Source organism: Augochlora pura, chromosome 4 (assembly GCF_028453695.1).
Source record: "Augochlora pura isolate Apur16 chromosome 4, APUR_v2.2.1, whole genome shotgun sequence".
Taxonomy (NCBI): domain Eukaryota; kingdom Metazoa; phylum Arthropoda; class Insecta; order Hymenoptera; family Halictidae; genus Augochlora; species Augochlora pura.
The window spans coordinates 26,147,857-26,175,007 of NC_135775.1; the positions used below are offsets into that span (position 1 = coordinate 26,147,857).

The 27,151-nt window shown below is 50.0% G+C and overlaps 2 protein-coding genes and 1 long non-coding RNA gene across 8 annotated transcripts; 1 reads left to right on the forward strand and 2 right to left on the reverse strand.

The window, feature by feature from the left end:
- Positions 1-459: 459 nt before the first annotated feature.
- Positions 460-18,939, reverse strand: Gbeta13f (guanine nucleotide-binding protein subunit beta-1). Of its 3 annotated transcripts, none has more exons than XM_078177584.1 (7): positions 18,338-18,939; positions 5,778-6,305; positions 2,983-3,128; positions 2,605-2,898; positions 1,914-2,115; positions 1,254-1,470; positions 460-598 (listed from the first exon to the last, which is right to left on the reverse strand). In XM_078177584.1, the coding sequence occupies exons 2-7, from the start codon at positions 5,832-5,834 to the stop codon at positions 492-494; spliced, it is 1,023 nt and encodes a 340-aa protein (XP_078033710.1). In that variant the 5' UTR covers positions 5,835-6,305; positions 18,338-18,939; the 3' UTR covers positions 460-491. The 3 variants fall into 3 exon arrangements, with proteins under 3 accessions (XP_078033710.1, XP_078033708.1, XP_078033709.1); XM_078177582.1 differs by having other exon boundaries at positions 2,605-2,910; XM_078177583.1 differs by lacking the exon at positions 18,338-18,939 and adding an exon at positions 8,601-8,717 and having other exon boundaries at positions 2,605-2,910.
- Positions 18,940-21,154: 2,215 nt separating this feature from the next.
- LOC144468811 (uncharacterized) lies at positions 21,155-22,596 on the reverse strand. Its single transcript, XR_013493870.1, has 3 exons — positions 22,507-22,596; positions 21,608-21,880; positions 21,155-21,525 (listed from the first exon to the last, which is right to left on the reverse strand). It is a non-coding gene; the product is annotated as an uncharacterized LOC144468811 (long non-coding RNA).
- Positions 21,836-27,135, forward strand: LOC144468810 (sodium-independent sulfate anion transporter). Of its 4 annotated transcripts, none has more exons than XM_078178549.1 (9): positions 21,836-22,108; positions 23,335-23,558; positions 23,661-23,815; positions 24,061-24,358; positions 24,484-24,796; positions 24,874-25,176; positions 25,258-25,403; positions 25,504-25,695; positions 25,988-27,135. In XM_078178549.1, the coding sequence occupies exons 2-9, from the start codon at positions 23,424-23,426 to the stop codon at positions 26,249-26,251; spliced, it is 1,806 nt and encodes a 601-aa protein (XP_078034675.1). In that variant the 5' UTR covers positions 21,836-22,108; positions 23,335-23,423; the 3' UTR covers positions 26,252-27,135. The 4 variants fall into 4 exon arrangements, 3 of the variants coding, with proteins under 3 accessions (XP_078034675.1, XP_078034674.1, XP_078034677.1); XR_013493869.1 differs by lacking the exon at positions 21,836-22,108 and adding an exon at positions 22,121-22,347 and having other exon boundaries at positions 25,504-25,920; positions 25,988-26,089; XM_078178548.1 differs by lacking the exon at positions 21,836-22,108 and adding an exon at positions 22,121-22,347.
- The last annotated feature ends 16 nt before the right edge of the window (positions 27,136-27,151 follow it).

The following is a 27,151-nucleotide window of genomic DNA, read 5'->3' on the forward strand; positions in this document are numbered from 1 at the left end:
GAATAAGAATAATTACGTTCGAACGACAGTTCTCGTGCTTAGAAGCGTTGATATTCACGAGTGATCTTATCGCCGACTTTGCCGCGTCGCCAGGTCAAGTCGACGACGCTTCTCCGGTAGTCCTTTTTGCCACCACAACCCAAAACGCTCTTGAACTCGCTGCTGCCGCTGGTGGTGTTGTTCCCGCTGCCGCTACTGTTCCCAGCCTCGTGGCCCATCATGCCAACGCTTTTGTCACCTTTGCTCTTGCACTTGCTCTTGCTCATCTTCTTGCTGCTGCTGCTGTTGCTGCTACTGCTGTTGCTGGTGTCTGTCGGTGGTCCAAACTTTCTGATCAACGTCAACTCCGGTGAACTGGGCGAGTAGCTCGCCTCCATCGAAGATACGGACACGCCGACTTCGGTGGTCAAGTGGTGGTACTTAATGCTTATACTATATGGTGATTTGTTGCAGTTGGTTCTTTGGAGGAACGACTTGGGGAGAACCCCAAGTTAGTTCCAAATACGTAGGAACGAGTCCCAGGAGCCCGTCGCCACCGCCATGCCGTCCTCTGTTACGCCTAGGCAGGACACGCGATTGTCGTGGCCCGCCAGGATTCCTGTTCAAGACAAAAATCAGATCATGCCAACATCTCCGCTTATCTCCTAAAACTAAATATACGTCCCCGACTCCGTGCGCTAGTTCGAGAAGACTCCGCCCAAGTTCTCCGTCAAAAAGAAATTCTTAGCTGTTATACCCTAAAACTAACGCTTTATCCTATAGAATACTTGAAACTTCAGAACCCGTTGCGATACTTGAAGTATCCTCCTTCGAACAATTTCAAAAGAAATCCCTAACTATCCTCCTAGATTTCAGTCTTTTATCTTCACCAATTAATCTAGTTCCATTTTTCAGATTTGAAATAAATTGGACAACGCCTAACGACATTGAAGGAAATTTTGTGGAAATTCAAAGAATCAGACGAACAAGAAAGACGCATTGCAACAGAATGTTAACGCGCGAACGATAATGTCCCCCCGTCTCAGAGTAAGACGTTAATCGGAGAAGGCCTGTTGCTAATCTAATTAGCGGGCAATTCGAGCCAAGTGTCTCGTGCGTTGCAGCCGGTGCTTTCGAGTCTCCGTGTTCCTTGAACTATTTTAACAATGCTCTACGGAAACAAAGTTCTTTACGCGGTAAAAAAGAGAGAGAAGGGCTTGAAACGACATTTCTCTTCTCTCTGAACGCTGTTAAATAGTGAAACGGGGACGTACCGGCTCGCTCAACCTTCATCGAATCCCAGACGTTGCAGTTGAAGTCGTCGTAACCGGCCAGCAATAATCTACCGCTCTTGCTGAACGCTACGCTCGTGATGCCGCAGATTATACTGTCGTGGCTGTAGATGGACAGTTGTTGATCCGCCCTGATGTCGAACAGTCTGCAAGTCGCGTCGTCCGAACCCGTCGCGAAAGCGTATCCATTCGGGAAGAACTGTAGCACCGTCAAAATTCACGTTTACTAACCATATTCCACCATCTCTCTCTCTCTCTCTCTCTCTCTATCTCTCTCTGCAATCAGTAGCCTTTCGACCTTATGCAAGACCACGCTTCTTTGGACAATCATAGATCAACAGAAACTGGGACCAAGTCCTTTTTCTTCGATTAAGCTGTGAAATCGTGTTTGAAAAATATCTGAATGTCATAAATACTCGACATCCAAGGTCTGCGCGCCAGGACTATTAATTTCCTGGCTCTGGCAATGACAGACGTTACTGAATAAAAGATCAAACGAAACTGAATTAAGTACCAATTAGCGGTTGTAAATTTCGTACACTGCCGAAGATAAATGGTGATCGCATAAAGTTCGCAGTCTAGTGATTACGGTGTAGCGTGACGATGGGGAGGAAAAGTTGTTAAGAAAGCAAGGATCCTCACCGTGACAGCGTTGATGTCACTCTCGTGACCCGGGAAAGTCTGCTTGCACGATCCCTCGCGAATGTCCCAGAGCTTTGCACTGGCGTCGCACGCGCCGGATACGAATGTGCGGGTGTCCGGTGCCAACGAGAGGGACATCACGTCTCCCGTGTGTCCGATAAACGAGGTGCACTGCTGTCCAGTCTCTATGTCCCACAGGGCACTGGTTCGGCAAAAAAAAGAGTATCCGTTTTCGAGGAGGTTCGAACACTTCCACGGCTGACATAATTACCAATTGGGAAGCAGGGGAGAACACAAAGGGAAACACGGACCATTCTCTGCTCTATCCAAACTCGACTTAAACCCTTCTACTGCGGCCTCCTAGGTGGCAGGTTACTCTAGCTACTTCAACCCCTTGCCTCTTGTTATTAGTAAGGACTCAGGAGATGCTGCGTATATTTAAAAGTACGGAAGGGTTCACTGCATTATATGTTTTAATATTACCTTGTCTTTTTGCTTTTACACTCGACGTCTTAGCAATCGTCGTTCGTATTTACGGAATGTAGCATTTTTCAGTACCTTCCGAACAATATCTAAATTAATCAAATTCAATCTAACCAAGCGAGTGTCTAACTCGATGCAACGAGACTAAGGACCAACTAGGACTCGGGAATGGCGTCGGAAAGGGATCATCGAGACGGTATTCTCTTACCAAGTCATGTCCCCGGAACTGGTTACGATCTGGTTGTCGTCGTAGAATCGACAGCAGGACAAGTAACCGGTGTGTCCCGGCAGCTCTCTGCTAACTCTCACGTTGCCTTCTCTCGTCTTCAGACTATAGATCGAACAAATGTTGTCCAAGCCGCCGCAGGCCACGTAGCTCCCTGACGGCGCGTACGCGCAGGTCATCACCCACGATGATCGCAGAGGGATCGCGTGGACTTTGTTCGTGGTGTAACTGTCCCATACGATTAACTTGCCGTCCTGCGACGCCGATACTAGGTTTCTGTTAACCAAGCTGTTTGTTACATCAATCCAATCACCCTGGCAAACACGTTACCAACTACCGAAAATAAGTCGAACATTGTACCTCGAGTCGCTTCCCCAGTGCATCGCGTATATCTTGGCTAAGTGACCGCGCAGCGTGCGTCTCGTACGCATCTGTATCCGTCCGATCGGCTCCATATTCGACGTGGCCTGCACCAACGTCGTGTCGCATGCTGCTTTCCGGGCATCCTGTACAAAGCACAATATTAATTACCAGACATTCGAATCATTGGACGGAGAAGAGGAAGTTTTACCTACAAAACGAATTGATAATTTCCATAAACTGTGCGTAATGTATTTCGCGAATTAAAGGGAACTACGGGAGCATCGTTTCTACGAAGATTTAGAAAATGATCGCAATCAGCGAAACATTTCTGACAAAAATACGCGTCTATTAGACCGGAAAACGAGGCTGACGAAAAAATCTCGGAAGGTCAAAAGTCGCGTGGCCGGCCCGGCGTATCGCGTTCGGCTGTTGGGGAAAAAGAGGATTTAGGGCCTGGAAAGTAAAAAAAAGGGGAACAGACGTTGCACAGGCGACGGACGATCGCGTTGACCTTTCGGCCGCGACTGGGAATGCAACAGCGTGCTCATACTCGAAGAATGCAGTCATGATTCAGTTGAAGAGTCCTAATTAACGGCGCGTTTCGTGCCGATACCGTGCGGGCGGGGGGGAGGAGGGCTTTCCAGGAAAACGTCGATGGCAGAGAGCGTCGCGTTCGTGGCCAATTCGAAATCGTAGAAACGGAGAAAGCGAAGGGACAGACGGCGAGAGCGAAAGGGAGATGAACGTGGCACGTTAAAAACGCTGATTCTATTTATCGCAGGCGGCGCATTAGCGTGCACGGCCGACGACGCGTGTAATTTCACGCACGCTGGACGAAGGGAGAAAGAGAGAAACACGCGTCGGGAAGAAACAAGACCGAAAGCTGGAGAGAGAGAGCGAGAGAGAGAGAGAGAGAGAGAGAGAGAGAGGGACGGTGGCGTATTGATCAGAGAGAAGCGACGGTTATGCCGCGCCCTACCACCACCACACACCACACTACTACTACTACACCTCCGGGCTTCCACGTTTTCACCATGCACAGAAAGGGATCGCCATCGACGAGGATTTTCCACCGGAAACGGCTTCTAATTCCCGCGGAACTTCCGACTCCTACGGCGACGACTGTTTAAACGATCGAACTAATTGACCGAGGAATCGCGCCGGATTCCCACCCCCTCCCCCGCCCCCTCTTCGGCCGACAACACGCGCGGGGGTCGAAAAGGGCTATCTTTTTCTCCTTTTTTTTCTTTTTTTTACGAACGATGCCCGGACACAAAGGGGACTCGCATTGTTCGGTCTTACATGCTTGAATGGGACGAGGAGCCGTGTGGCCCAATTTCAAAGAGATTCGGAGATGATAGGGCAGGCGATCTCCTAATACTATTTATAAAGGGACCCTATCTCGATATCGAGTATCGATTTTTCAAGAAGAAAAAAAATGGGCACGGTCGTGCAACGTCTTTGTAATCCACGATTGATTACCGGCCCGTTTCGTGCCGGCACGGCAATAATTTCCCCCGGCTCGTTTCATTTTTTTTAAGACTGATTTCTAACCCTTTGCGAACGCCGGGAACAGTTTTCCAAGGAAAACTGAATCGTCTATCCAAGACTCGAACAATAGAAATGTCGGAACTTTCGTTAACCACTTGTTCGGATAATATGTTTTTGACTTCGAACCTCGAAGGGTCAAGTCGCTGCTTGAAAACGGAGCTGCCCTTTTATCGCGTCCGCTTCTTCAATTTTCATCGTGCTAATCGGACTCCAAATATTTCCTATTTTCCGGTTCCACAAATGTTTGTACACCCGTGAAAAGAAATTGGTGCTGCCTGGGGGGAGGTTCTAGGAGCTCCCTGCGCTGGAACGTTTTCAGGCGAGCCAGAGCGGAGGCGGAGTAGGCGGGCATTTCTAAATAATGTTTGCGATTTTGTTTCCAGCCCTTTAGGGTCGAGAGCACGGACGGAAAAATAAAAAAAAATCGCTGACTCGTTAGGGACGGAATAGGGGTCGGTTGTTTAATGCCAAGTGCACTTCGGGCCGGCAGAGAGACGCCCTAGACTTTTTTCTTTTGAGACAATACGCCGCTGTTGCATGGAGAACTGTTGCTTTGTCCCCGATGTCTCCGAGACCGCCGGGCGAACAATGAGAATGTGTGAAAGTGTCGGGCCAATTTCAGGCGACGCACCCAAAGCCCTTGTCTAGGCGAACTTAACGCCTACAATATATATACATATATGTATATAGATCGGCGTAGAAATAATTCCCGTTAAAACGCCCTAACGTCGAACGGGACACCGCCCAATGATAGCAGGCCCGCGCTATCGTTCACGGTTTCCAGATAATTCATTGGCAGGAAATTCTCGCCGCGATATGGAATTCCGCGTGGGGAGAGCGATAGAAACCAGCGCTGTAACCGAGCCTCGGAACCTTTGTTCTAACCGAAGTTATTAAACCACCCCCGTACTTTATTAAATGCCCATGCTAAATTGTTATTAGAATCCAACGCTTTGACGTTTGATGCATTTCTTGCGTGAAGCAAGAATTTATACTTATCATTCAATGGACAAATATTTGTTTCGATTTAAAGGAAATCGATAACACTCGCAGCGAATTCAATTTTTATTCGCGAATACTGCGAGGCGTTCGACTTCTCCCTAATCGCGTTGTTCTCTAATGCATTTGTTTAGTATACGAAATTAACGGTGTAAATTGGTCGCGATAGCACGAGTTCAATCCTAATGGCATAATCGCGGTTCGAACGTGGAAAATGGTTGCGGCGTAAAGGTTGAACTTACTCGAACAGCGTTCTTGAGGGTCTCCGCCTCCTGGCGAAGGGTCTCCAGCTCGTTCATGATGTCTGTCTAGCGATACGGTCGGTCACGGGGACACCCGTCAAGGGCGGTCGAGGGTGTCTCGTGAGGAGGGGTGGAGGTGGTCGAACCCCCGGCGAGCCTTAAAACGTGGTTCTCGAGGGTCTCGCGGCTTCTATCTCGTTCGCCTTCGAGCTGGGAAGGTAGCTGGGGCCCAGTGTCACGCCGTCGACGCTTCTTTCGACGGGCAACGCAGTTCCTCGAGCTTCCCACCACCGGGAACAGGAACAGGCAGAAGAAGCAGAACGAGAAACAGAATATCGAGCCTCCCTCTCCAGCTGGCTCCGCCGGTCGCTTCTCTTCTCGGGCCTGATGCTTCCCTCGGATCCGCCGCCGCTGCTTCTCGCACGACTTCCGTTTCCGCCGCTACCACCGGAACCAGAGTCAGGCCACCGCTGACTCTCCCGCCCCTCGCGCCAGCTTTGACACCTCCTAGCGAGATCGTTGCCACCCCTGTTAACAGATGCGTCAGAATTAGATCTTAGATTAAGAATTAGATCTTGGATTCGCGCGGCTCGAGCGCGAAACTTTCGGGACCGATCATAACCAACAGGAAAGGATAATTAATTGGTCTTAACGAAACGAAAAGAATCCGGCCGTCCTTACAGGTAAGTCTCGCATCGAAAATGCCAAAGGTGCACGATGCAAACTTCGCAGTCCGTTTCTGGCCGGTTAGTTAATTATATCTGTCGAGGAACTAGGAAAGACGTCCAAGTGGAACGACTTCTTTGATCCGGTGAATCTTTAAGCAGGCACCAAGTTCGAGGACTGCCTGCTACCTCCGAGCGGTTAATTAGTTGCGTCGGAATATTAGCGGTATCACGGGGACCGTGCAAGCAAGAACGCATTAATCGTTCTATTCTGGTCGAGCCGTGCAAAGCGCATTCGTGTCACGGACAGCACATTTTTTTCGTTAGCGCAACTACTAGAGCGTCATTAATCTTCGACTAGATAAAGAAGACGTCCTCCTGCTTCTGGGTTTCCAGCTTGCTCTCTCTCTCTCTCCCCCCATTCCCTGGCTTGAATTCACGGGAAAGAAGGCGGAGAGAGAAGGAAAAAAGAAGTGTTCCTTGAAGCCGGGCGCGCGTCGTACGCGCGAGGATTCCGCCGGGAACGTGCTATTTTTATCTAACGAACCGACACCGCGACCATGGGCCAGACGTGCGTTATCTACGAATTTCGCTGGTAATCGTTCGAAAGATTCGCGGAGAAACTCACGATCCGAGCTCTCGTTCGACATCCGCCGGATTCTCACGAACCGCGCGAGAAAAACGGTAGAGGGGGAGGCGAACGGTATCCCCGGGACAGATAGGCCGGCGAAATTTTTCAGGTGCCATCGGAACTCGACGCGAGCGTCGTCCTTCACCTCCAAAAAGGTCTCACAACCCGGGGAATCCGAGGGTTGTCGATCTAACGGCCAAGTTGTTCTCATTTTCCGGAACCGATGGGGGCTCGGCTCGGCGCATGAGCGACCACGGTAGAACAACCGTGTGTGCACACAGGGTGTCCCGTGGAAAACCTAACCCCGCCGACAAATTCGCGAAAACGAACGCGGCGAAGAGTTCCGACTGTCGGACCCTTGGGAACGCGTCGGACACCTGCCACGGTGGGACGCGTGCTCTCCCCCTGCCGTTCACTTCTCAACCGCCGCTGACTCGTCGCTCGAAATCAACCTCCCGCCTCTAGAACTTCTCCAGAAACACCCGCGAGCACGGGCTCTCCCCATTATTCGCGATACCCAGGCGGTACAACCTCTCGACGAGAACGCCGGGAATAATTCACAGGAAGCGAACGTAGCAGCTAGAACAGCTTCAGGCCGCCCCACTCCCCTTTCCCCCCGCCCCTCGCCTCGCGCCGAGGACGCCGCGGAGGGTGTACACCCTTCTCTGTTCGCGTTTCCAGGCAGTTTGCTTCTCAACAAGTTGCAGAAAAATTCACAGAACCGGAGGCGGCGGGTATATCGTTCTCGTCGCTGCAACTCCTACCCTCCGGATCGCTTGAAACACCCTTCGCCGAGGGTGCAACACGGAGGGTCCCGCACTCTCTCTCTCCCTCTCTCTATCTCTCTCCCTTGCCCGCGTTTCCGAGCGGTTCACTTCTCGGCAAGTGCCAGAAAATTCACAGAAGCGAAACCGAGACTCGCTCTAGACACTATGACTCAACTTCCAACACCTCCGACTCGAATCGGCAAGAGGGTCGTGCAACGGTTGACATTTAGATTTTCGCGTGGTTTGCGTCCCGACGAGTGCCGGAAGAGTTCACCGAAGAAAATCGCGAGCGAACCGAGGATCGTTCCCGTCACTGGAAATGATTTCGATGTTCCGAGAGGGGCAAGAACAGGGTGTACACCGTTATCGTTCACAATTTCAGAGAATTCGCGTCTCGACGAGTGCCGGGAGAGTTCACAGAAGGAGACGAAGAACCAACCGAGTCGTTCTAGCCACTGGAACCGAACTTCCAACCCCTAAGATCGCTTCACCACCTCCACCGTAGATATATATGTCACTGGTATTCACATTTTTCGAGCAGTTCTGTTCTCAACAAGTGTTGAGAGAGCCTCGCCAGGCCGCGTTCCACTCCGAACCTCGACTTCCAACCCCCGGGGCCACTTCGACACCTCCGCGAAGGGTGCGAGAGGGTGAACTCCCCTGTTATTAATATTTCCAGAAGGTTCTCGTCGCGACGAGCACCGGGGAACTTCGCTGAAGGGGATCGAGTGCTCGCGGAGGCTGTTCCAGGTGAACTTACACGCTCCGTCCGTCTTCCCCCGTCGTCAGAGCGTCATGGATCCCTCGGCAACATAACCTCCCGGTGTGCAACGTTCTCGAGGAGGGCGAGGAGTAGCCTGGCCGTGCCCGTGTTCCACCGCCAGATTGCGCCCCCGCTGGAACGCCAGAAATTCCGGCGAAAGGTGTCTTAGGCAAAGAGAGAGACAGAGAGAGAGAAAGAGATAGAGAGAGAGATAGGGAGGGAGGGAGAGTTCTAGCACGGAAGAGGATCACGCACGCACACGTAGTACGAGGACCGGTGAATCGCGCCCATTGGTGCGAGCGGCTCTCTTTTCATGTCGCGTTCACAGGAACCGTCGAAGCAAGGAATCGATGAACAGAGTCGTGGCTCGCCCCTTTCACCCTCTCGCCGCTTACTCTCCCTCCCTCTCTCTCTCTCTCTCTCTTTCCTCTACGTTCTCAGCTTTACTACCCTCTCTCCTCCTCGTCTGTTGCTCAGTCAGGGTGCACACGGGAGCGAATCCTCTTCTGGTCGACGTCCACTGGCCGGACACGTTCGAATAAGACTAGGAGACCCACAAAGCCGGACGCACCGATCTTCGACAGGGTTTCGAGAACCACACCCAGGCAGGACGACGCGGTGGTTTCGAGAGAAGACCGCCTGGGCGGATGAAACCAGAGGGTAGGGATGAGCGACGCTGGCGCCGCGGCGCCCGAGTACCGGCCGACTACTACCGGCGTCGCCAGGACGCCATTGTCGAGCGTGACAGGTTGCCGTTGGCGGTTCCCATTCTACGATAACCGTTCCTACGCCCGCGGCACGGTAAACTGCAGCCTCCGACAGCGAAACGAATTTACAAGATGGGGCGGCTCCGCACTCACTTTCAGAATCTGTGCTACGAAGACGCTTGGAGAAAGTTTCGGCGAATTTTTCGAACGGCGATGGACTCGACAGCGAGACGAATTTTCAAGCCGTGCGAGAGGTTGTGTCCAATTCATCCCCTTTGAAAGTCTCTGCTCGAGGGACAGTCGGAAGAAGACTTCGAATAGACTTCGAGTCTTCAAAGGAAACGGATTCCGACGTGTTCGACTTCACGGAGGAACTATTTTTGAAGTTTAGGGTGGGTTTCCAGGACCACCCCTACTCTCTAGAAGCTCCGAACTACATCGCCTTCGAAACTGGCTGCACGAGGACCAGCTGGAAAACTTCTCCGGCGTTCATTTGGGGGTATCGTCGCGTCCCCCGGGTGCTCCGAAATTCCATTCATTTCTGAGGGGGCTATCGATCATCCCTCGCGACGATTCCATTAGAATCAACGCCGGAATCACCGTTTTATGCCCGAACGATACATCGAACTATGTTGAAGCCGCTTCGTAGATGAGTCTAGCCATTTCCGAGGAATGTGTAATTAACGGACCGGGCCGCGTTCACGGCATTCGTCGCAGAAAAACGTGTCTGCGGCTTAGAGCTTGTTCGACCCAGATTCCGTTTATCGCCCTTATCAAGGAAGAGGCTCCCGTGCGCGATGTTCGCGTGGATCGGTCGTTGTTCAGCCGTTCGGCCGGTGGTGGGAGGAGACCGGCGGACCTATCTGACTGAAGGCTCTCTCCTCTATCATCGGGATCCCTAGGCCGTCCTACACGCGTTCCCGGATGCACGAATGGGAGCAACAGTTGAACCACGCGGGTCAACGTCCAATACGATCTCTCGCACTTGGTCTCTCTCTATCTATCTATCTATCTCTCTCTATCTCTCTCTATCCGCCTCTCTTTCTCTCCTGGTCTCCCCATCTGCTACGAACCGACTGTGTAGAACCGCGAGGCTGCCAAGTACCTCACACCAAGTGTGCACTTCGACCAAGTCCCTGGCACGGCCCAACGGTCTTTAACAGCGACGACAAAGGATGGTAGGGAAGCCGGGAAAGGCCTGGCCGATCGGCAACGCGTCCTCGGATTACGTTCGGACGCCTGTTGGAGTCGCACCTGCCAGCCCTCCGTTCCAATCAGTGGCCCCGTGTTTACCTGGCGGACACCCTCTGTCCACCTCCTCCCTTTCCGCGACGCAACTGTTCCCGGAGCTGAGCCCGATTCGTCGCGATTTCACCGATTTCCTAGCCGCTGTTGCGGGAGAGTCGATTAAACGACATCTCCTCCCTTGGCAGAGACTCCGAGTCGTTTTTCTTCGAGGACAAAGGTGGGAAAAGTTAATCGATGCTATCGCAATCGAAAGGGCGAGTAGTAGTCTACAGGCTCTGTACAGGTCTTTCACCCCGGTGGCTAACACCTGTAGTATAGTTTACACGGTTTTCTGGAACCCAGTTGATCCGAGGGCTCATCATTCATTCATCAATTGAAAAAACAAACTTCTGCCACCCAGATCGACCAAGTACATAATCGCTCCGTTAGCCAGGTTAAATCGCCCGCGGGTGCTTCATCCTAGGATCGAACGTCTCGGCAAGTTCGCGGCGTCGTTTCCTAGAACCAGCAAAGTTGAAGAACCTAACACAGCCTATTGAAAAAGCAAACTTCTGCTGCGGCTAGAGCGACGGGGCGAGCCACGCCGCATCTAACTGTAGGCGTTATCTATGCATCGCGGCGGCGCGATGATTTCCTAGAAGCCGAGTCGCCGTGAGCGCGGCAACATCCACGCCGGTTGAAGAATAATTGAATGTAAATGGCGATCAAACGGAGCCTAACGATATTAATTACAAAGTATCCGCAGGTAAAGCAGCTTCGTTACACAGCCGGCACCTCCGCCGTGTTCCCTTCTCGCGTAGGAACGACAGAGCGGCGCATTACAGCTGATGACTGTAATTCGCGACGGCGCACGACCTACTTTCGAAACGCGTGGAATCGGAGAGGATCAGCTTCCCAACGGCTACACACCGGCCGCCTGTCTCTGGACTCTATCGAACTTTTGCGATAACAGCACGCGCTGGCCGACGATGGTCGCGGAGAGGCCGCCCTCTCCTAATTCATCCCCGCGAGAGGGGGCTGCTCTCTCTCTCTCTCTCTCTGTCACACGCCTTTTCGCAAAGGGGAGTCCACCTCCGACTTTCGGCGCACGCGGACGGAGATCCGTCTGAGAATAGTACGAGAATAAAGAACGCGTCCGCTTAAAATAAGCCGTGACGCAAGCCGATCGATCTATCAATCAATCTGCGAACTGCACCGCAAAGAGAAACACTTGTTCGTTTTGTCCGACGCGTTCTCCCTACGAAAGCATCGATCGCGAAGACAGACGTAAACCGTCGGGCAAAGCGAGCGAGCGAGCGAGCGAGCTAGCGTGCGAGCGTGCTAGAGCCGAACGCGACCAGCGCCGATGTCGCGGAAAGAGAGCGAGCCTGGCCCCTGACCATTAACAATTCAAAGAAGTTAATTCAGGTGGTGGTATATGAGTCACCTATCCGAACCTTTCATTGTTACCGTAGTAGGGAAAAGACGACCGAAGGAAAATCAACCCCGAAACCGGCTCGCGTCCCCCCCTCTTCCTCTCTTAGAGGTCCCCCGAGGGGTCGGAGGAAGATCGATAGTTTCTCTCGGAGAGAGAGAGAGAGAGAAAAAAAAACACTGTCTAGATCCCGAAGGAGCGGCGGTGTGTGCGTGCGCGCGCGCGCGATCTCGGTTAATCGGTGATCTGGGAGCTGGACAGAAGGTAATTAGCCAGTTGAGGATTCCTCTGTTCTCCGCTAAATTTTTCAACACCGCATTAAACATTCCGGCAAAAAGTGTGTGCTCTCTCTCTCTCTCTCTCTCTCTCTCTTTCTCTGCTCTCGGCGACTGTTCCGCCGTGTGCTGGCGCTCTCGACGAATCCCAAAGCGATCCGGAGCGGGACGATACATTGCGGCGAGGTGACGGCAGGTGAATGACGTCAGAAGCCAGACCGTGACGTCAGGATCTAACCTGAATACGGGGAGCCGCCGATACCGGACGACGGTTTTCTTTCGAGAATTCTATTTCGCCCCGGAGAGGGTTTAACGTCTCTTCCCGAATCGATCCTCTATATTTAAACGCCCGATAAAGATATATCAATTGATCCGGGATGAGGAGAAACAGCGAATTCTCATCGGCGTGGTTCTCTCTACCTCTCTCTCTCTCTCTCACACACTCTCCGTCGATCTCGACGAGGCGAAGGATCTCGGTGTGGCCGCGTGAAGAAATTAAGCCGCGAATAGATCGTTTCGCTATTTTTACGGACCACCGTGACGTCAGAGCAGGGGAGAAGCAGGCACTCGAATGTTTGGATTATCCAAGAATCCAGAAGGCTGCCGCGGACCGGGCCTCGAGGAAATTAGACTCTTCCGAGGAGAGTCTATCGCTCTCGATCGTTCCTCCCCGTTATCGCGGCTAATCGATCGATAAAAAAAAAAAGATCGCGACGGTATCGATGCTCGGAATCGTACCTCTCAAGTGATTACGCTCGCGTGTACACGCGACGATGCTCCTCGGTACAATCGCGAAAAGAAACTTCTCAGCTAAGTGGAATCTACTGTTCGTATCTCGCTATGATCCACCGGGAAAAACGTCTGATCTAACCTCCTCTAAATAAATAACGGTTCGAAATAAAATAAAATTTATAATAGAACAAAGTCCGACTGAGAACGAAGCAACGAGTTCAGCTTTTAAATCGACAACCCTTTTCTGCTGGCCGTTTCGCTGCGTACGTTGCAGCGCGTTCTTTGCGCGCGACGAGAAACGGTCGAAGAAGGGATAACCCATGGCGGACGAGGGGGACTCGTAACAGGACGTGACCCCGCAATCGGGAGGAGGGTTGCAGGGTGACAGGAAGGAAGGGAGGAACAGGGGTTTGCCAGTGGAATACATCATTGGCATTGCTTTCGCGCTCGCTGAGTAGCCGGCGACCTACTAACCGTGCTGCGAAACGCGATCGTCATTAGCCGTCATTGTGCTTTATTATTTATCAGAGAACAGGAGCTGTTCGAACGTCTGGCTCCCGCTCGAAAAGCCCTTGTTCTATGCCGTTGCTAATATCGAGACCGCGTTTCGTCTTAACGCTGTATGAAACGAGTTGCATCGAGCCTAATTAGGGTAGTATAATGCTTTTTCGGACACGATCAACTTCGTATTCATTTTATGCGAAACATTAAATTCTTTCAGCTTGTTTATTTTTTAATACGAAGATGTAATATACCTTATTCGATGCAAAGTTAATTGTGCCTGGATAGAAGGTGCAACAATTATAGAAATCATCGTAACCGGCTCGGCTACCCTGACTCAATCTACCCTACGTACGCAAATTCACGCCGGCTTATCTAGGAAACATAGTAGAAATAGATAATGCTAAGATTACATTGCTTATTTATGTCTCCTTATCTAATTCTTATCGAGCCTGCGGTTTTAAAGAACTATCGCGTGGCACGACATTAGCGCCGTGAATTTCAACAAAACTTCTGCATCGACGGTATCGAAGACATCGATCCACGAGCCGGGAGAGCTTGATCAACCTCTTACGATTTACTTCAAAGAAATTCCGATTAGTCACGTTTCTTTGTCGCGGAAAAATAGAATACCGTCTAGCTCGACGTGATTAGAACAAAGTGGTGAAAAGTAGAGGTTTTAGGGAAGTTTTGGAAAAATTGCATCGACCGTATAGGTGGTGTCTGCTTTCCGAGGCTCGTGGATCAACTATTCTTAATGCTCGCGGATCGCGCAGCGGCCTCCGCTTATCGGCGAAGATTTCGACTGGCTCGAGCGAACGGTTGATAAGCAGTATTTGCACACACTGGAATCGAGCCTGCTCGCAGCGCGTTATCGCACCAGCCGCGAGAGAGCCAATTCTGCGATGCCCGTCGAATAGTGGCGCACTTTATATTACAGAACGCGAGGGAGGGGGGGAGAAAGGAGAAGACAGGGAAAGAGAGACGACTCGAGACGGTCGGAGAGACGATTCGATCGATCGCGGTATCGTTTTTCGCGTATTGATCGGGGCTGGCTTATCGAGCTATATACTCGTCAGCGGATGCAACTCCCGCGGCTATCGGGATCCCGCGCGAGTCGGTTCGTGTGGCGGCGATCGATTCACGGCCGATCGTTGCTCGCGGAACCGATATCTCGGGCAACGCCGCCCTATCGACGTCGCATCTCTCGAGTGGCAGCACGCTGTCAATTGCCGGCGAAGAGAGACACGCCACTTGTCTTCGGGACTGCGACGACTTTATATTTCGAACCAATTAAAGGCGATTAAGACAGCTGCCGCAGCAATTGGCCGGCCAATCGCGCTGCTCCTACCGGCTGCGGCCGCTTTCCTCGACGCTTTGCCAAGAACCAACGGGTTTCTCCGCGTCGGGAACAACCGTCGAATGATCGACGAACAGATGGAGCGACGGTGTCGTTGATAAGAACGATAACTTTTCGACGTTGTTGGACAGTTCCGTCAAGGCCGTGCACCCGATTACGATGCTTCCTTCGACGGTCGTTTTCCTCCCGTTGACTCATCCGCTGAGCAAACACCGTTGCCGACTATCTGGGAACGTCACCGAGATAAGGAAAAAGATTCGTCGAATTTCACTGTGGCCATTTAAAAACTGTTGCTCGATAATTAATCAAAACTTGCTGGTAAATGGTCTTTTAACCCTCCACGTGCGACTTTTTAATCGTCTTAGACTCAACACAAGTCAGAACATTTTTGTAAGAGGAGAAAAGTAAGAAGAAATAAGAAATGAAATTATTGTTTTGTAGAAACAAGAAGGAAACATTTTCTTAAATATAGTCGACGACAATATGTCGTTGTTCGGAACCAGAAGGGTTGAGGATGGTAGGAGAGCCTGCAGAGGGTGGATAGCTCAAAATCGGGCTAACTCGTAGCCAGACAAGGGGAATCTTCCCAACAAATCTGTTTCCACCCCCGGCGTCGTGTCAAGTAAATACGGCGGTATGGATTATAGTAGCAACACGAGGAAAAGTTAGCTCGGATGCTGGTCTCCTATAATCGGTGAATTAAGGAACACGATACCTAACATTCCTAGCATTTTCTAAATAATTCCGAACCATTAACCTTGCAACAAATTCGATATCTTTTGGAGGAAGATAGAAGAACCTCTAACCGTGCGCGTGCACGATAACCTTGCCGAGCAAGATAATTTATTTATTTATTTAGGGGAAGAAGGTGTCCCCCCTGTAAAAGAAGAGAGTCGAGAGGACAATACGTCTGACGCACGGAAACGCCGGCGGCGTAAAAACGAGGAATTCAAATGTTTGTTAACAGATGTTTAAACCGGATGATTAATGGAAACTATAAAGCCATAAATTGCGGTCGCCGCGTTGGCTCCGAAGACGACAGGAGCGCCGAAGTAAAATCGCGTGCGAAGTCAACTCGCGTACTTAACCGGTCAACCATAATTTCCAGCTGCGCGCCGGGTGCGCGGAGATCGAGAAACAGCCGTGGCACGGATCAAGGATCGATCTTTCCCTCGAAGAGCGACCGCGAGAGAGAGAGAGAGAGCAGCGTCGACTAGACCGTGTGCCTCAGGCAATAATTATGAAACGTGCATCATCCGCCGGATGATGAAAGTGTCATATTTTCGGGCGGCGGGCACGTGTACCCGGTGCACAAAGCGGCGCCGCGGTATTTTTATCCGGGCGGGTTGTTCACGTTTTCGTGAAAAAAAAAACCGTCGCGGCGCCCTCGAGTACTCGGGTTTGTTTTCGGATTTTTCGGCGCAACACCCCGCCGTTACGCAATCCCCTTATTACGGTGGTCCGAAGCTTCGAAATAATAAAAACAAAAAAAACCCTTCCCCCCCTCCGTTACCGTGAGGTTATCGCGGGGCGGTACGTGACTCACAATTTTCGCTCGGTCTTCGCTTTTCCTCCCCTGCATATAATTACAAGCGATAAGGTGGCGGCCCGCTTATCTTTCCACGTTCAGGCCTATTCCATGTTTACGAAAATAAAACATGTCCCCGCAGACGTGTTACGTGTTTCGCGGCTGTTTGAATACGAGGCGGTTACGACCGTGTATCGATTCCATTCCGGGGACGCGATAATCCCGGCCGCGAAATAGACGAGAAAAAAACACGGTAATTAGCTGGGACGTTTCGCGGATGGGGTCACTGAATTACGCTCGGTGCGCCCCGAGCCCCCTCCCGGTTATCTCATTCTTGGAACGAATTCCAGGAGTGAAATTGAAATTCAATCTTGCGTTGATTCTTTCACTCCGACGCGCTCTTCTCCGGATTCTACACCGATTCGCGTGACATCGTGTCGCAGAATCCGAAGGCTCCGAATATAACCTAACAAATGTACTCGCGACGTATGACTAATAAACTATAGGTCAAAATACGATAAATATCGTATTTTTCTTTCACGCGCAAGAACGTAGCAAGTGTTATAATCATCGCGAAAGAAATCGTACGGCGAGGGGTTAATCGTGGCGAGTGTAATTATAACGAACGCGAACGATACGCTGCCTGTGACGAGATAAAAGACGAAGAGGCTGTAACAACGCGCATAATTGTGATCCCTGTTTTACTTTCTACCCTCCCGGTATCCTGTTACTAAAGTTACATTACCGAGAATAAATGCCCTCCGTGAATTCACAGTCGAGCCAACGAAATAAATAAATGATTAGAACCCTGGACCTTCGGTGGAATAAATAATTGTCCTCCGGACGATATAAATATTTGTCGACGCTTCCCCCCTGGTAGGAAGCCGGAACGTTTCGGAGCGGTCGAGAGAGCTACGGCAGGGTTGACGGTCGGAAAAATTGCACAGGATGGATAGAATCACCCCGGTAGCGCCGGTGCACTTGTTATATAGCATTGCGTAATGAAGCCGGGTAATAATGATCGGAGCAATAATAATAATAATAATAATGCGGAGGATCGAGGAAGCGAACGTTTTGCACGCATCGACCCAATAAATCCTAGACGCAGGCGTGAATTAACAGATAATGAAATAGCACTCGGCTCGCACCGTGAATTAATGGTTATTGATCCCCTATGTAAATTCGTAGTAATCTCGGTGTATCGCCGGCCAGCCGGAGAAGTTCGGTGAAAAGTGCTCTCCCGGTTGGCATCCGTGAAGTGCGGTCGGTAAATTCCGCGCGCGGCCATGCTCGTTAACCCTCTCTCGGAACCAGATTCTACAGAAATCTAATACGATCGAGACCGTGGCATCTGTTAATCGTCCGGTCTCGTACGGAGTCGCCTCGTAACAACAAATCACCTCGACAGCCGGGAACGGTTAAGAAACAGATCGCTCGGAGCGGGCTTATTGGTCGCGTTTCCACGAACGTACGACACGTCGCTCGATTTCGGTGTCTGTCGTGGAAAGGGTTTAAACGGCTAGAGTACGCTCGGACGCGGCAGAAATTCTTGAACGAGGAAAGTTCAACTTAAACAGGAAGAATCTCATTACCGTCCGGAGCCGGCAGTCGGGCGGGTACTGGTCTCGGCTCGGCTCGGCCTCGTTGCGAAAAAGGGGAAATAAAAATCTATACCGACGATCCTGTCTTTTCCAGGGCGACCGAGAGTATTTTCCGACCGATCGGTCGTTTCACGAACGTAACGGCGGGGCGAGGAATCGGGCGAAACACGGTCTCGGTGTTAAAATAACCGCGATGACGGAACGGGGAAAATTTGACAGCGTAGCCTAGGCGGCCGCCATGTTGGCTGCTCGCGATCCGGCCGAAGGGCCGGCCTCGATTCTATTATAACGTTAACGATTACACGGTTAACGGGGACAAGGAACGACGCGCGGAACGCGACAATAAACGATAACGGTGATTATCGTACCTGGAGCTCCCTAACGGAGCGACGCTTGCCAAAATTCCCGGCTCGACGTAACGGCCTCTATGTCCCACGAACGGCTCCTCTCTCTATCTCTCGTTCGCTCTCTCCCTTTCTCTATCTATCTCTCTTGCGCGCGCTCTCTCTCTCCTTCTCTCTCTCTTTCTCTCCTGCAACGGCGGGCCTTCTTCCCTATCCTCTTCTTTCGGTCTGCTCACATCGATGACGATGCACTTTCCTTTTCACACCGTCTCCGTCTTCGATACACCGTGTCGTGAATACGGAACGAAAGAAACGGCACTCGTCGACGACGACGACGACGGCGACGGCGACGACGCGCGCGATCAACGGATCCTCTCTCTGTCGCGACACCACTGACGACCGCCACTTCTCTTTTTAAGGTTAACTCCCCGCGAAGTCACTGCTACGATTTCTGTATACTACGTGGACGCGGGCACAATGTAACCGCCTAATCAGTTCTCCTCGGTCGAACGGCACCACGCTCAGGCGATTGTTTTCATTGATAAAAAAGAATGATTACTGACACGAAGCAAGCGAAGCTGCTGTTGCTGCTACTGCTGCTCTGCTTCACGGCTCTGGCGGGCGGCAGGGCGGGGCTCCGTGATTCGAGTCCCGTGGACCCCGTGCACCCCGTACGAACAGCCACGAACAACCACGAAGAAGCTCGAGCACAGGTGGCGTCGCGATTACCAACCGGCCGCCATTTTTAAAATTCAATCGCAGTACCCGATACCCGAAATCTTCTTTCATTTTCCCGCTCGAATGTTTATCCGACGTGTACAATTTTATACACAAATGAAAGCGTCGATTTACAGCTACATAATGCTCTATCTATTCCATCCTAACGATGTCGATTTCACTCGTGGATCTTCATTTTGATCGTCAACGATGTTGCTAATATTTCTCGAATGTTTTGGAATAGTTTTACATGTATTTCGAAGCCATACTAATTCCTCTGGTTGCTTTGATTTCAAATAAGAATACTCAACCTGAATCCGGATGAGCAATAAACGTCGAAGATTGTTTTAATAGAACTTGATGTACGTACCTAGTATTAAAACTGATCCTATGAAGAATTCCCGTTCTAAGGTGTGCACGAACTAATTTGTTTTGTTGAATCCAGATGCAAGAAATAGGAAACATACTTCTTTAACCATTTTAACGAATATCAACGCACTACTTTTCACAGCACACGTTTGCTTGCTAGGTGGCAGGTGCGCCTGTTCCAAAAGAGCAGGTGCTTTAGATGGCAGCACTGATCAAACTCGAGGAAATGGAACTGCAGCCACATCTATTGGAAAATGGCTATACCTCGTCTGTAAAAATACTTATCTTATGTGGTTTCGTAAAAAAGTTATCGACGCGTTACTCGAAGGGTTACAGCACGTGATTTTTACTCGTTGAAGTAATTTGTCTTACAGTTTCAACGATTTATCGCCGATAGCGCCAACAGCAAAAGTATCAGGAGCAGTATGAGAAAGAGTTAGTGGCAGAGATATCCCTATCCTTGTCGCGCAATCATGCATCTTCGTCTTACGCGTTACATTCGTTAGAGAAATAAATAAGACCATGGAAAATCGTTAATAATTATTTAACGCGGACTGAATTGAAATTATCCCTAGAAGAAACTCAAGGCTTCGAGCTATTTCCTCGATCGCAGAAAAATATTCATTCATCCGTGAAATTATAAAAATAATTGTATTTCGAAGAATTGTATAATTTTCTACTGTGAACTGCGCAAATTTTTTAAATTCACTATTTCATTAGAAACACTGGAGCTATATAAATAATTCGATGAAATAAGGAACGCTTGTAATACTTTGAAATAGGATCTCGGATTCTGAATTCCTGTTTTTAAATCCTCGAACATTTCGTGACAGGCAACCGGTACTTTTCGGAGTCTCGATTACATTGGCAAATAACTGCTGTACGAGGTGCTTGTGCAAACTCGGAGAAAAAGTCCGAATCGACCAGGATCCACCGGCCAAAAATTAGCAACGCGAGAAGAGAAACGAACGAGAAGCAGGAGTACCAAAATTTCCACTGTTAACCTCTTTTGAACTTTCTTACTATCAGAATGCGACGAGAAATATACGTCGAGACTTTTGTCGAAGTTTTTTCTAGCGAAGAAAATACAATTACGAACGAACACCGCAAATAAGATAGAACAATTGGAAATTGGAATATCGATGTCCCGCGAGTTCTTCCGCGCGATAAACACCGTATAATCGGCCCCGACTCATCGTTTGCATTCCGCAATTGCATACCATCGTTCGGCGAACGATATCATTTCCTATCGACCTGTTAACATTAACAAATTTATGATACACGTAACGGAGGGCGATGCAGCACGAGCTGCGTCAATATTAGTTCCTCGAGGAACAATAAAAATGTCAACGCGTGACATCCAAATGGGAAACACGTGTTTTTCCGAACGCGGCGCGAACGATCGGCAATAATTGAATTCGCAACGCTGGACAACACCGTCCGTTATCGCCAACTAATACGCGATCGCGAAGATCCCCGCGAATTTTACGCTGTATTCCCATCCGAAAAAAATATTAATAGTTATCGCCGGGAATTTTAAAACGGGCGCGTTATCGCGGCCTGCCGGCGGCGTTCGCATGCAAAGTACGTCGTCGTCCAAGAACAAGACACGGCCTTGTAATTTACGTACGTGTACGCCGGCGCGCTCGGTGAATTTCAACTGTACGACCGAACGAACCTCGCACACGAATCTTCATCGAAAAGGGACTCGAGCGACGATATTCGCGTATTCGCGAAGAATACGGTCGCCCCGCGATTCGCGATAATCACTGATCGATTCCCGTAAAATGACGCGCTCGCCAAACTGGTCTTTCCCGCGAACAGCTGTTTGTTTGAATTCGACGCGTTTCGCGGAAAGCGTAATCGATCGCGTAGCCGCGAGGTAGATCCTTGATCACTTTTCCTCGCCTGGACATCTACGCAAATTGCCTTTTCCCCCCTCGAGATGTCCTAGCGCGATACCACGGCGTCGCCTGTGCTTTCTAGTGCGAGGAAGAAAGTCGACGGTATCCGGGACGAGCTTTTCTTTTCCCGATCCCTCGGCAAGATGACGACTATCGACCGCAAAGCGTCTTTATCAGAGAAACTGTCCATTAACGTTATCTAACGATTACCATAATTCCTGTCTGAAATTCATAAGAAGAAATCGCTGCAATACACGCGCATAAATGGAATTTATGTCTGTCGGAATAAAATGCGGATAAGTACCTTGAGAAACAGCATAGTGTCGGCTGCTTTTTTCCTTGCTGAATTCTTGCTGATTGTGGGTAACAGGTACGCCGTGTCCTTGCACGGATATTTTTACATTTTATTTTTTTCTCCTTGATTCGACCAGCGTTTTACGTCGACGGATAACGGAGACGCGTAGAGGCGATTATTATCGCATTAGTGGGAGATCGCTGACGATATCGGGCGGTGGACGTCGATGGGCCACAGTCGAAATCGGCTAGCAGGATGCCGTGGATCGGCCGGATGCCGGGACTAGAAGAAAAGAACAAATTGCTCGTTAAATTGGCCGTAATTCGTGGTTTGCCGAACCCAGCGATCGTTTAAAGAGCGACCGGCGACGCATGCGTTCGCATCCTGACGGACACGGACGTAACGACGCAGGTTCGCGGAGTGGAGGGAGGGGCCCGGCACGTGTGAAACAGCTGTAGATTTAATCAGTGTATAGTATATAGAGGAGGTGCGCGACCACGCATCGGATCGGTAAGACTCAGTTTAAGCAGGAAAGCTTCTTGTCGATCACGCGCGGCGATACCGATCGAAATCGGCCGTCCCGCGGGATCCGCGATCATACGGCGGAGAAGTTAACGAGGCGTGAAGTGATCAGTGCGCGATGGATCGGCGACGGGACATTATATTATCGCGGCGCGAGACCGCAGGACCGTGAATTCTTCGTAGCCAACTGCAAGCCGCTTCCGAGGTTCACGAGATCATTTTATGAGGTTCATCCACTAGGTTTGTTCGAAGGCACGTAGACTCTCCACCCGCTTTTCTCGAGGGTGACTCGCGAACGATCGCGGCTCGAGCATTTTCTTCTTCCCACAGAATTTCTTCGTCCAAACAACTTTAACCATCGTTTCCGTATTCGCGAAATTTCTCACCTACGAATCCTCGGGTTTCATCTCGGTACACGCCACACCCAGGCGATCCTTCAAAGCGGTCAGCCTTCGCCCGTCAAGCGTCGAATGCCAACTCCGAAGCTTCCTGCAACACCAAAGTCGTTTAATTAATGAAGCCGGAAATAGGAAACGAAAATATACCGTACGAATTATTTAAACGACTCAGTTTTCTCGGCGTATTGTAATAAAACAAATATCGCAATTTATAATTAGTCGCACCCATATGCGAGCGACGCGACGCTCGACGTGTTAATCGAAACTAAGTCCGAAGGAAGGAAGGTTTCCGACCTTGGCTTCCGAAAGTTGCTGTGTTACATGGCCTACCTCAAATTGCGGGTGGAACACCGCGTGGCTCTCGGTGAGCCTGTGCTTCGGAGCTCGCGTCCAGCGATGACCGTCGACAGTCACACGTCCGTGGACTCGTGGCCGTGCAAAGACGCGAGCGACTTTCGGAAGTTCACCTCTGAAAATAGAAAGACCATCAAGTTACAGATGGTAATGAGCGCGGCTGTATGGTCGCGCGCCAGCAGGAAACAGGATAATCACGTGGACAAATCGATCTCACGTGTCCGGCGATCAGGTGACGCCGCCGTACACCGTCCGCGCCGCTAAAAATCACCCGTTAATTGCCACTCGGCAAATCCGCTAATTGCCGGCTCTCGTTCGAACGTTTGTTGAATTGGCTCCGATCGTCGGAGCCAGCTCAATGGGACAACCGTCCGACCGCGTATTGCATAAGAACGATCTTCGCCGGACAATCGTGACCGAAGGACACGTTTCTGAACCGGCGCGTCGTCTGTGTGATTCCAGGAGCTCGAGCGAGCAGAATGATCTAGCTCTAGAAAAAAAACCATACGGTAAGAAGTGACGCACCGTTCGCCGGAAAACAAAAAAAAAGAATGACAGCATTCAACTTCGAAAAGCTGCTGAAGAGCCGGGTGCCGATACTCAAATGGCTGCCGCTCTACAAGCCGAGAGACGCGCTGGGCGACCTGGTTGCTGGCCTGACGGTCGGTCTGACCTTGATACCACAGGTACTCGTTCTCCGCGCAACGACACTATTGAATCACTATATCTCGTTGCCCGATCGCTTCTACGTCGGCTCTACTGATTTCCCCGTGTCCATTTGATTCCAGGCGATCGCCTACGCCGGTCTAGCCGGCCTGACACCCCAGTTTGGATTGTACAGCGCGTTCGCGGGCAGCTTCGTTTACATTTTCTTTGGTACCTGCCGTGAAGTCAATATTGGCCCGACCGCGTTGATCTCTTTGCTGACGTACACGTACGCGAGGTAAGGATCCGAATCGGTCTCGTGTTCGTAGCCGCGGCAATTGCGACGGGGCAATATGATTTAACGACCTCTGAAAGACCGGTGCGCACGCGATGATCTAGCACGGCGGTCCGCGCGCAATTGAAAGATTTCGCGTCTTTAAACGAGCCGTGACATCGTTTCCGCGAGCTGGGTCAACGACACGATTTTTAGACACGAAACCGAAACGAGAGCGAGACCGAAAACGACGAACGCTTGGTTCGCAGAGGCGTCCCGGAGTACGCGGTCCTGCTGTGCTTCCTGTCAGGATGCGTGACGATAATGCTCGGCATACTGAGGCTAGGATTCCTGGTCGAGTTCGTCTCGGTGCCGGTGGTCTCGGGGTTCACGTCGGCGGCGAGCCTGATCATTGCCTGCAGCCAGATAAAAAGCTTGCTGGGCCTGAAGATCCACGGGGAAAGCTTCGTGGAGATCTGGACGGAGCTGATCAACAACATCGGACGCACGAAGATCCCTGACCTGATCTTGTCGTGCTGCTGCATTCTAATTCTGCTGACCCTGAAGGTAATTTCATCGGGGACGCTCACGCGAGCAGAACTAGTTCTTACCGCGGTATGAATACATATGCGCGCCGAGAGAAAGAGAAAAAAAAAGGGGAAATCGGCTGAAGAAACGGCGAACGGTTCCAGAAACTGAAGGACGTCAAGGTCGCCAACAGGATGCTGAAGAAATCGTTCTGGTTCCTGGAAACCGGCAGGAACGCCATCGTCGTGATCATCTGCGCGGTGATCTCGTACGTCTACGAAAGCCGGGGTGGCGCGCCCTTCGTCTTGACAGGGCACATCGACGCGGGATTGCCGACCGTTGGACCGCCGCCGTTCTCCAGGACCTTCGGCAACCAAACCGAGACGTTCGTGGACATGTGCAGGAACTTGGGTACCGGGATCATCATCGTTCCTCTGATCTCGGTCATCGGGAACGTCGCCATCGCCAAAGCCTTCTGTGAGTCTTGTCGACGATGAAAGAGGTTCGTTCCAGTTTCCGAAGCGCGATGAAAACCGAGAGATGTATTGCCGCAGCACGAGGCCAGACTCTGGACGCGACCCAAGAGATGCTGACCCTCGGCCTGTGCAACGTGGCGGGTTCGTTTTTCCAGTCGATGCCGGTCACCGGCTCCTTCTCCAGGAGCGCCGTGAACAACGCTTCCGGCGCTAGGACACCGTTGGGGGGCGTCTACACAGGTATTCTAGTCATCCTCGCTTTAAGTTTGCTAACACCGTATTTTTATTATATCCCGAGAGCCACGCTGAGCTCCGTGATTATCAGCGCGGTGATATTCATGATCGAGGTGGAGATCATAGGACCGATCTGGAAATGCAGCAGTGAGTAGAATAATTTGTGGGAAAAGCGGCAATGAACAGATATATAAGGACAGCGACGCCAACTTTGTTCGTTGATTGCAGAGCGTGATCTTATCCCGATTTTCGCCACCTTCTTCGCGTGCCTGTTCGCCGGCGTCGAGCTGGGGATTTTAATAGGGGTGACCATTGATCTGGCTATATTAATTTATTTCAACGCCAGGCCGACAATATATATCGAATACAGAAATGTAAATACATAACAATGATCGACGAAGACTTTTAGAAGTTGCTATTTTAAAAATATTTCTTTTTTTTTTTTTGTTTATTTGTTTGTTATTGTTAACACAGACTCCTGCGGTTAGCTACATCCTCGTGCGTCCGAGCGCGGGCTTGCTGTTCCCCGCGGTGGACTACCTGAGGATATATTTGATAGAGCACCTGGCTAACAATCAGCAGAATCTACTGAAAACCTTCAAGAATTCGAGAATCGTCGTGCTAGACTGCAAGCATATCGATAAAATTGATTTCACTGCGGCGCAAGTGCGTATAGAACAAGTTCGAACGATTTAATTCCGCGCGCCGATCCGTCCTGGATTTTACTTCTTCGAGCTACGAGAACGCGTCTACATACTGTCCCCACTGCAGACAGAACGAATCAGCGATAGAAACAAAGCGTGTGGCGTATCCTCGTAATCCATCGGGCCCCCGATGACATTTAAGCTCGACGATCGCTGGCAGACGCAAGATTCAGGAACGGGTCGAACGGTGCGCGTCGCGTGTTCTTTTCGACGAGTACAATTTTCTTTTTTTTTTATTTGGGTGACGTTCGTAGGGGTTGAACACTGTGATAAGCGACTTCAAGGAGAAAAATCATAAGCTGATCATGCTGCGGCCGTCCGCGGAGGTCTTGAAGAGCGTACAATCGCTGTCCGGGGAGATCATCCGGGTAGCTCACACCGACGCGGAGCTCGTGGCGATATTGAAGGAGTACAGCTTGAGCAAGAGGGTCCTGGAGTTCGATGCGGAATTGATCGACGTGACTAATTTGGCAATCAGCGACAGGCCGAGGGACGAACACGCAAGCACAAAGCTCTAAGAGCCTAAGAACGATATCAACGTATCGGAACACGTCAGAGAAAAAAGAAAAAAGCAGGAAAAAGAAATCGAGACAATCGTGCGGAAGAAATTCCTACAAATTCTGTTTGAATTGTTTCTCTGTTTCCTTTTTTTCGTCGGATTTTCTCTCATTTTTCTTCTTCAATACATATCGAAAATCGAGTTACAGGACTATCAACGATATCGTATAAAATCGTAATGAACATTAACACGTATTTACGATTATATATGAATTGTATAATAATTCGTACGGTTTTTTTTTATTTTGTAACTTTTTACCAGTAATTGATATAGATTCATATGAAAAATTACTTGCTTCTTCTTCTTCTTCTATTCTTTTTTTTTTTTGTTTGTTTGTTTGTTTTGTTTAAAGAGAACTCTATTGACGCGTGCAGTTTTCTTAATATAAATCGAAGGGATAATACTGTGTGGTTATAAATGCGTACCAGAATATGTTGAGAGAAAGAATATACATATATACATACACACACATATATATATGTACATACATATGTATATATACATGTATATATTCTAATTATTCTATATATAACATCTACCAAGTACGGCAAGTTCAATGTTTTACTTTGTAAAAACTTGTAAGTCCTCGAAAAATAAACTATATGGTATTTCTTAACAATATACGTAATATTTGAACAAAAATAAATGGTTATATAAAATGCTTTTGCCTCCGAATCGACAGAGAAACTAGAGGAAAACGATAAAATGAAAATCGAGGGAAAGAAACATAGTTGTGGCTTTTAACATCGGCCTACGAAAATTAAATAAATCAGACTTCTATGATCCGCGAACACTTCGAATTATTTACTCTCCTTTCTCTTATCTCGCTCGTCTAACTATTTCTTCTCTACTTCGAAAT

Coding starts and splice junctions, on each gene's coding strand:
- Gbeta13f (XM_078177582.1), bottom strand. CDS start 5,834: ATGAACGAGCTGGAGACCCTTCGCCAGGAGGCGGAGACCCTCAAGAAC. Junction 2,911..2,982: donor CACTGGGGAAGCGACTCGAG/GTACAATGTTCG, acceptor TGTAACAAACAG/CTTGGTTAACAGAAACCTAG. Junction 1,471..1,913: donor GTGACATCAACGCTGTCACG/GTGAGGATCCTT, acceptor ACGGTGCTACAG/TTCTTCCCGAATGGATACGC.
- LOC144468810 (XM_078178549.1), top strand. CDS start 23,424: ATGACAGCATTCAACTTCGAAAAGCTGCTGAAGAGCCGGGTGCCGATA. Junction 24,359..24,483: donor TAATTCTGCTGACCCTGAAG/GTAATTTCATCG, acceptor GAACGGTTCCAG/AAACTGAAGGACGTCAAGGT. Junction 25,177..25,257: donor ACCGATCTGGAAATGCAGCA/GTGAGTAGAATA, acceptor CGTTGATTGCAG/AGCGTGATCTTATCCCGATT.